The sequence below is a fragment of the Lathamus discolor genome, chromosome 6 (assembly GCF_037157495.1).
Source record: "Lathamus discolor isolate bLatDis1 chromosome 6, bLatDis1.hap1, whole genome shotgun sequence".
Classification (NCBI taxonomy): domain Eukaryota; kingdom Metazoa; phylum Chordata; class Aves; order Psittaciformes; family Psittacidae; genus Lathamus; species Lathamus discolor.
The window spans coordinates 80,455,118-80,464,656 of record NC_088889.1 but is presented as its reverse complement, the minus strand read 5'-3'; the positions used below and the strand labels follow the sequence as shown (position 1 = coordinate 80,464,656).

Here is a 9,539-nt window from a genome sequence, read left to right as displayed (position 1 = left end):
AGCTGCAGGTCCCAGCACACTCTGGTACTGCTGGGGTTGCTCTCCCACATGCTCTTTCTCTGTTTTAAAGGCAGCTTCTCTGTGAAGCGCTTTGGGACTCCTCTGAAAAGGGGTTGCTTCCCTCCTGCTGAATACAAACCGGTACCTCCGCAGGTACCTGTGGGCCCGGCCACCCCCTCTCCAGCAACAGGAGCCTTGCGGCTGGGGACCGGCGCAGGCACCAAGGCCATGGAGCCCTGAGAGCATCCTCCCATGGCGGTTCCCATGGCAACTCCCTGGCTCACAGGCTCCCAGCTCGCACAGCTGTAGCCGCAGGATGGCTTCAGCCACATGCAGCACCCACCAGCCCTGCTCCTGTGCCAGGGTCTCATCACCTTCTGCCCTCTGCTCCCACCAGCGCTGTCCCCTCCTGCCACCCAGCACCTCCTGTCCCTCCTCAATGGACCCATCGTCTTGCTCCCCGCTGCAGAGAGCTGCTCCAGGAAGTCCCCCCAACCAAAGCACCTTTTCCAGTGCCCTGCAAAGGCCTAAATTCTCCTTTTCCTGCAGCGTATCATGCAGAGAACAAAGAAAACTGATAAAAGGTGAGAAGAACAGCGTTCACGGAGGAGAAGGAAGCTAAGCAGGACAAGTGGGTCTGTGTACAGATTTCCCTCCTCTGCACTTCAGCAGGTCCTGGCTCTGCACATTCCAGGACTGCCTGGCTGGGCAGGAGCCTGCTGGCCTGTGCCTGCATCCAAGGAGATTTCCCCAGTTTTTGGTGCTGGTGCCCAGCTCCAGTCTCACACTTCAAAGTGCGGTAAAAAGGAGAGGCAACAGCTAATGATCTGTAGGGAAAAAGCCTTGCAGCAAGACCTGAGGCTTGATGTCAAATAGACTGAGAGGCTACAATGTGAGAAAGAGGAGAAAATATCACGTATGGGGAAGCCTTGCTCTGGGAGCCAGGAGGCTCAAGTCCCAGAGCTGGAGCAAGGCAGCTTAAAGTTAGGAGTAAAGACTTTCCACCCCTTGAAACCTCCTAAATCCATGCATGGCTTTTGGGAAGAAGGATTTAACCAATCTCAGGTCCTCAGTCAGCCTTAGAAGTTGAGGGACAACATCTTAAGGCATAAAACAAGTGGATGCACAGATGGCGATGGGCTACCAGGGCAGAGTCACCCCACATCCTGCCGGGAAGGTGAGACGCAGCTGGGAAGGTCCATGTGGGTCTCACAACACGTTCAGAAGGGGTCTGTGTAGGGGGTCTCAAGCAAATAAAGGTGCTCTGGAATGAGCGGACAAGTGCTCGTGTGAATAAATACCTGGATAAAGCAGGAAGTGGTGCGAAGGTGCCCCCACGGTCCGCTGCACAGCCCCACCATCCTTCCAGCATCTGGGAGAAGGGAGGTGATTGGGTTTGCTGACGATACCTGTTGATCAGGGTGAGAAGATGAGGGCTGGGGAGGAAGAGCTGCAAAAGCATCTCACAGGACTGCCTGGAGGGTTGAACAGCAGGCAGAGATCAGCCTTTATAAAGGCACAGAGGGAAAAACCCAGCCTGACTGCACAACAGCAAGCTGTGCTCACAGAAAGGAGCAGCCTCCTTGGGTGAATAACCCAGTGATAGCCAGGAAACACCAGCACAGTGCTGGACAGCTCTGACCGGTGAGGATGCAGCTCCATCCATCATACCGGCACCGGCTGCTTCAGACCCTGACGTCGTCCCAGGGGTGAGCTTTGCTGGTCCCACCCCACCCATGCCAGGAGTGTTGCTGGGGAAACCCACTTCGTGGCTGCTCCCTTTCCCCTAATGTCTCTCACTCCACATGCTCCCTCCACCACCTTTCTCCCCAGCCTGGGACACACGTCCCTGGGGGCACCGGATCCTGCCAGGACCTTCTCTGAGCAGCCACATCCCCGGTACCGGGAGGCCCTGTGAGCACAGCTCCTGTCTCAGCAATGCCAGTTCCTGTGTCTTCAGGGTGTTCTGACCGGCCTGAACCAGCACCATTTTCAGCGTTACCATGGCAATGGCTGCCTGGGAAATGCGTGTGATGGAGGCACATGAAAGGCAGAGTCCAGCCAGGGAAAGGTGCCCTTGACCACCCTCAGCTGGCACGGCTGCCCCTCGCACCCACAGCCTTCATCCGTCAGCCAAGGAGCCCCATCGGAGCCCACAACATGCAGCAGGAGCTGGGGATGGAGGTAACTCCACAAACCCGCCTGTGTCCCATGTGCACTCCTGGTCCAGCAGCCTCTGTGCAGCTCAGCCCATGGCTGCAGGACAGGACGCAGCAGGAACATGCCAGGGGGTAGATGCTTTTGGCAATTAGTGCCTTTGCATATGTCGATTTTATGAGTTGTGGTTTTGTTTCTTATGACTCCTCACTGCCAAGACCAAGCTCCCACATGGATCTGCCTGTGGCTGTCTCCCTGGAGCCAAGCTCCAGCCAGGACCCTGTAGCTGGTCTCACCCGCTGCCCTATGAGCCATGTGTCCTGCCCACAGTGAGCCCCAGGACACCATAAGACCACGAGTCTGCTGTGACACAGCTCCTCCATCTCCCACCTCATCCCCTCCGGGGCTGGTGCAGCCGGCCAGGACGAGCAGAGCATCAGGAAGCAGCAGGACCAGGACACCCGGCAGTCACTCATGGAGAGCCGCCAGGGCTCTCCTTCTGCTGGGCACCCAAGGCAGCAGCCCCAGGATCCCCCAGGGATGCTCAGGCAGAGCCAGGTTGTTTGCTGCTGCTCCAGTTTGCTGGGCTCCTGGTGATCCAGTGTGTGGCCAAGGGCTCCATCCCACCATCCTTGTCCGAAGCCACTTCTCCTGGAGGTGATGATGGTGCATGGGATACTTGCTCAGGTGGATGGGAGAGAGCACAGCGTATGGCTGCAGAAGGAGCTGCAGGCAGGACAGAGACCATTCATACCCCAGAGAAGGGAGAGAATAGGGATGTTAAGACATCCCCTCCTCCTGCTCAGACAGGGCCCTTCCCCTCCAGCCAGAACTCGTTCTTCTCCGGTTCATTACTCATCCCCCTGCTCCAGCTGATGGCTGTTTTGCACGGAGCTTCTCAAGGTGGAGTAGCGACTAGAACTGCATCAGAGAAAGCGTGAGGTTGGGAGGACCTCTGGAGGTCTCCAGCCCAACCTCCTGCTCCGAGCAGGGCTGGCTGCAAAGCTGGAGCAGGTCACTCGGGACCTTCCCCTTCCTTTTGAAAGCCTCCAAGGACGGATATGCCACTGCCTCTCCAGACCTGTCCCAGGGCTGCACCACCCCCCCATGGAAGGAGTTTTCCTCACATCCAATCACATCACTACCCATGGCCTCCTGCCCTTCCCTGTGTCCCTCTGAGATGAGCCTGGCTCCATCTTGATCCCCAAAATCCAGAATGGCTTTGTCCACAAAACCTGGGAAACTGCCACGGCTGCAGATCCGCCTCCCACTGACCGGTGCCGGGCTGCAGCACCCTCATGGCCAACCTGAACCTGCAGCCTGTGGCCATGCCCATTCCTTGGTTCATCTGCCACGGCCACCCCTGCTCCTCTGAACCACCAACCAGCCCTCCTGGGCACGGGAGCACTCCACGCCAAGCCACGCTGCTGCGGGTGGGTGGCACCGCTCCACGGCACGCTCCAGCCCTCGTCTGTGCTTACGGATGTGCTGCTGGGCAGCGCTTGTCTGCGACAGCCAAGGGAAGTCTTGGGTGAAAGCCTCCGGCAGTGCTTGGTTGGGTTTGGGTGACCGGCCCTGTTCTCCTGCCCCATCAGAAGGCCTCTCAGCACTGGCTGCAGTCTTGCACAGGCAAATAAAGCCACCGAGTGATTCCCTACCCATGGCAGGGGGTTGGAACTGGATGATCTTAAGGTCCTTTCCAACCCAAACCATTCTGTGATTCTATGGTTCAGCAATCCAGGTGCCAGCCAGCAGCCACCTTGCCCAGGAAGCACACCAACAGATCGGCACAAACCCTGCCCTGCCGCTTGGCTTTTTCTTGTGGATTTTTCCTTTTATTGCGCTCTTGCCAAGACCACTTTCCCCTGTTCCCCCTTCTGAGCAGTCTCCGCCGCTACCCCAGCCTTACATTCAGCTGCCAAACCCAAGGTGACCCTGCGCAGGGCTCTGGCAGCTTGCCGATGGCTGTCATGTCCTTGCTCCCAGCCTGCTGTTGGTATCTGCACGCTGCAGCGGTGCTCAGCACCCTCAGGCCAGAAGCAGGAGCCTGGTGACCTTTGCTGGAGCCTGAGGCAGTGCTCAGGTCTGAGCTGTGCTGGGCGGCCAAGCCCTTCCCATGTCCACCGGTGGGTTTGCAGCCTCAAGCTGATGGCCCCAGCTTGTATCTGTGGGTCTGTGGTGTACGAGCTCCTTCAATTGCCTTTGCTGGGGCAGTGAAAGAACCTGATACCTGCCAGACTGAGCTGACCTGGACAGGAAAACACCGCCACGGCACAAGCAGAATCAAGCGCTCTATGTGTGGTCAGGGTTGCAAATGAAGGGGCACACAACCAGCAAAGGTCCAACACCAGGCCCCGAGCTACTACTTCATCTCCTCGTTGTAAGCTGGCAGGTGGTATCATAGCCCAAACTACCCCAAATGCTGCACAGGGGCTCCCTCCCCACCTCGAGTCATTTGCAGCTCTGCCTACAGAAGGGCGACCAGCCCTGCTGTCAACTCTGCCTGCTCTGAAGCTGCAGCACCCTGCTCCAAAGCAGAGTTTCCTGTTTTCCTGAAGTCAGTAGAGAATTTCCATGAGAATATGTCCTTGGGGGAAGCTCCCAGCTGCATCCAACACGAGTGTAGGGAAAGGAGCAAGGGGAAGGTTTCTCATGAAAGGCAGGATGAGAGAATGGAGGGCTCCAAGTCAGAAGTCAGGATTAACCACATCCGCAGTAGTTTACCCACGGAGACACTCCTGCAGCTCCTGCAGCAGCGGGACAGGAGCTCCCCTCCGGTCTGGCCAAAAGCTCCTGCTACGCCTGTCACCCACCAAACCTTCCCAAGGCAGCAGATCCCACACACTGCGCACGCACAGTGAGCAGCACCACAGAAGAGCCCACTGCAAGGACAGGCAGTAAAGCAGTGCAGCTGGGGCGGACGTGCAGCCAAAGCCCTCCCCTTGCAGCACCACACAACTGTAAGATGATTTTATATAACTAAAACCTACTGGCTAGAGAAGCAGCTGCTAATGGCCCACTCAGCCATCCCAAACAGCCCCTCACTGCTGAGGAGCTGAGGCACTGGGATCCCCCTGAGGGCCCACAGCAGGATCCAGGCAGGTGCCCATCATGCTCCACCATAACCCAAGAGGCCAGACCCAGTAAAGCTACGGGAGGGGGCCAGGACAGAGCCAGGGTCTGGAGCTTTGCTCAGAGCAGCATTAAAATGCATGAGCTGTGCTGGCCTAATGACGAGCAGAGCTGTCAAACCAGGAGCTTGTCCCAGCTAATTATCTCTAACGAGGGCAGAGTGTCAGGGTCCCCGAGGAGCTGGGCAGCAGCTTCCCTCTCAGCTCAGTTGCAGAAGAGGGAAGAGATAAGCAAACATCCTTGTGCTGGCCTAGCTACAAAATCACTCATAGCAAATGCAACCTTCTGTGCCGGTTTGCTCCTGAGAACCTGGACTTTTCGCAGCAGAGACACAGGCAAGCTGGAAACACCCCAGCTTTTGCCATCCAACCTATCCCCTGTGGTGCTGAGCCTCCTGCACCCATGCAGAGACAGCACAGCCCCTGACCAACCAGCCCTACCATTCAGGGGCTGCACAGCTCTGCCACACTCACCCTGGGGCTCAAATACCCCTTGCGAGGGCTCCAACCCATTCCCTGGCCCAGAAAGCAGCAGAGAAGTCTGGCCTTCAGGAAATGCCATCATTTAGCTGGCATTCACGTCGCCACCCCCGTCATCCCAGGTCTGTGCCTCCCCAGTAACTGCCTGTCCCCCGAATCTTTAAGGCAGACATTAAGGCCCTGTGAATTTCCTCTCTCTGGTCCTACTCCATCCCAATGCAGAGGGGGCCAGCCACACACTGCTCTACAAGCCCAGCCTCCCTCTCATCATGGGTCCTGTGGTTCAGAAACTATGACAATACACTTGCCCTTATAGAGAGGAGGAGCATGTCTTGTCCCGAGACATGGTTAAGTCTCTTCCAGGGGTGACAATCCAGAGATACAGCTCACATGAGGTCCATCCTGCAAGCTCTGTGGTTGTGCCTTACCTCTGAGCTGAAGGGAAATGGAAGAGAGACCTTTTTCCCCATCCAGAAACACACTCAGGACCATGAAGCTTACAGATGACATCCATAATACACAGTGCTGTTCATCAGCATGTAATTATGGCAAATGCTTTACAATCCCTTATTGCCAGACAGGAGCAAAGGCTTGAGCACCCACTTCGGCTACAGTTTTACAGAATGAAAGCTTTAAAAGTCACCAACTTCAAACAGGAACAGCCTTGGTCCCCTTGGGACCAAGGGGTCAGAGTGGTCAGCGAGCTCAGCCCCACTGCTTGAGGCAGGGACTTGGGGTACCTACTTGGGGTCTCTGCTGCAGAAGGCTGGCGACTGATCTACGTTACACCATCACTGTGTCTCCCAGCCCCTGCTAGAACACACTAATGAGCCATAAGTATCAGAGAAAAGTTTACTGATACTCCCAAAATACATATTTCATTTTACATCATGATCAAACTCTCAACAGTAGCCAACTACTTGCAAAGGCAGGACCACATTAAGTCCGTCTTACAGGAACACTTTCAGAGGCCACAGGAATGGTTCCTCATGAATTTACGCTGTTGTTAGACTTCAGTAACTGCAACATGCTCCTGGGCACGCTCTTCATGTGGCCGCTTCCACCCAAGCATGGTTCAGACTGGACTCACTGAACCCCATAGCTTGATCTGCAGCAGGGGCTTTGCTCCACAGGTTTCTTCTACTGCTTCTTCTCTGCCTGTTCTTTAAGCTGGTTGACGAGCTCTTCAGCATACACCTTAAAGAGCGGGACAGGGTCCTGAAACAAGGCAGAGAATAAGCCACTTACAAGGAGTGAACCTGCAAAGCAGCAAGGGGTGCAGTGGGCTGGAGAGCCCCAGGAGCCACTGCGGTGGGAGTGCCAACAGTTAACATCAGAGCAAGACATGGTCAGGCATTTTTCAGTGGCTTAACAAGGCAACCTGCTACTTCCCCAGAGACATCTGTTCTGAGCTCTGTAACCTGACTTTCATCAGCTTTTTCCCCTTCTGCCTGCAGATCGGAATCAGCAGCAGCTCCCAGGGATTCCTTTCCTTCTAAAAATGCTTCCCTCCCTCCTCACATTGCCCTCAATCAGGGCTGTACTAAAGCACATTGGGTGAACACACCCCTTGAAGAAGCTGCAGCCCCATGGGGTTCAGGGTCCAGCACCACCCCATAACAGTCAGTGCTTCTGACCTTTTTGTTCCTGCTGCAGGCAAAATGGGAGCCAACAGGTCTGGGGGAAATGTTGCCATGAGCGGCTCATGCGGCTGCTCAGGAGTTTCGGATCATCGCTCAGGAGTGCTCAGGCTGTTGGATCAGGTGGACGTGCAGGCTGATGCAGCTAAGGCACCCTGGTGCCAAGCACTGCCTCAGGAACTCACCTTTTTTTCTAGGAGCCTCTGTTTTTCTATTGCTTCTTCTAAACTCAAGCCGACCCATTCAGCTTCCTCTTCTGGGATTACAAATTCCTGTGATAAACGAAGGAGCAAGTGGTACAGTCTTTCCAGATGACTGAGATGCAAATGCTCTCTATGCCCACCTCTCACAAACATGCAATCCAGCAGGAGCATTACTATGGATAAATCCTAAAACACCCTTCCCTTACTGCTGGCAACTAAAGCCCACTTCCTACCTCTCCTTGCCCCGCAGCAAGAGTCCTGCTTTCTCCAATCAGTCATACCTGCTGTTGTGCCTCCCCTTTGTGTAGTCCTGGGGCTGCTTCTCAGCACAACTCCACGGACTGTGGATGCTCCTATGGAGGTGTTCCTATGCTGGCAGCCACCAGCAGCTGCACAACACTAAACTGCACACAGGAGCTGTGGTCTCCTCGTTGCAGCGTCACTACAAAGTCTCGCTGCTGTTGGCAGTGCTGGCTCCAACCAGCGCTTATTGCAGACCCTCACTGAGCTCGATCACAGCAGACACACAGGCTTGTCTTCCCAAGTAATCGAATGGAAATTGGCAGCCCCCAGAGACATAAAAAGCCTGGTAAATTGTGCTTACGACTTCTTTGGCCATACCCTTAAATCTGAACACAGAAGCATTAACACTGGGCTGTTCTGGTACAGGGTGATTAGATTATCAAAGTGGACAACCCACAAACACCACTGCAGATACCAGGGCAGGAGCCGCAGGTCAGGCCCCCACCTTGTACTTGTTATAGATGGCCTCTCTCTTGGCTGGATCATCGGGATGCAGTTTAGGATCCCGCCGTGCAAGTCGCAGCAGCATAGTTCGCTTCAAATCCATCCCGAGCTTCGAGCACATATCAGCTTTTGGGGTCTGGAGAAATAAAGTCAGATGTTAAACTGCACCAGAAGTCCAGCTGCTGAAGAACACTCGAGTCTATCAGCACACAGACAACACTGGTGGCTTATCCGCACACCATAGAGGCTTTCGGGACATGCATTATGAAACTACAAATAATCCCTTAGGATTGTCCCGGAGCTCATTTGATCATGGTTCTGACCTTTAAACACCAGGTCAAGGCGTTACCAAAGGCTGGAAGCCTTTGACGTGCACTAACACGCTAACAGCAGGTGCCCGTGCGCACGGCGCCGCACCTTGAGGATGTAGAAGTCAAAGCCGTAGGCCTCGTCGATGAGGTCCAGGGTGCGCATGGTGACGGTGATGGTCAGCGTGGCGTCCAGGATCTCGCTGTAGAACTGCCGCTCGAACAGCTGCGGCTTCCAGGTCTTGGGCAGCCTGGTGGAGAGCTGCGCACAGACTGGATCAGTGCCCGGCGCACAGCCCGGTGCACAGCCCGGCTCAGCGCCCGGCGCACAGCCCTGCTCAGTGCCCGGTGCACAGACCGGATCAGCGCCCGGCGCACAGCCCGGCGCACAGCACTGCTCAGCGCCCGGCGCACAGTCCGGATCAGTGCCCGGCGCACAGCCCTGCTCAGCGCCCGGCGCCGCCGCCGCGGCCCCGCGGTGCCCCGCGGCGCTCACCTTGTCGTTGCGCGCGTAGCGGAAGCCGCGGATCCAGCCCTCGCCGCCCCAGAGCCCCTCGTGCGCCGCGCGCGGCAGGTGCACGGGCACGGGCACGTCCTGCACGCGCTCCCACTGCCCCGTGCGCGCGTTGCGGCGGCTGCGCAGCCCGTGCGGCCGCCAGTGCACGGGCGTGGGCGGGGCGCCGTCCCGCAGCGCGCGCAGGTAGTGCTGCGGCAGCCGCGCGCAGATGCCCTCCCGCAGCCGCAGCTCCGGCCACAGCCGCGGCGGGAACCGGTGCAGCGGCATCGCCCCCTCCGCCGCGGCCGCTTCCGCTTCCGCTCCCGGCGCGCACCGCGACCGGAACCGGCGGGGGGCGCGCGTGGGGAGGCGGGGAG

At 56.9% G+C, this 9,539-nt stretch overlaps 1 protein-coding gene across 1 annotated transcript; it reads right to left on the bottom strand.

Moving 5' to 3' along the window:
• Positions 1–6,606: 6,606 nt before the first annotated feature.
• MRPL28 (mitochondrial ribosomal protein L28) lies at positions 6,607–9,487 on the bottom strand. Its single transcript, XM_065686372.1, has 5 exons — positions 9,163–9,487; positions 8,776–8,928; positions 8,360–8,494; positions 7,594–7,680; positions 6,607–6,986 (listed from the first exon to the last, which is right to left on the bottom strand). Exons 1-5 carry the CDS (start codon positions 9,448–9,450, stop codon positions 6,909–6,911), a joined length of 741 nt encoding a protein of 246 aa, XP_065542444.1. The 5' UTR covers positions 9,451–9,487; the 3' UTR covers positions 6,607–6,908.
• Positions 9,488–9,539: the final 52 nt, after the last annotated feature.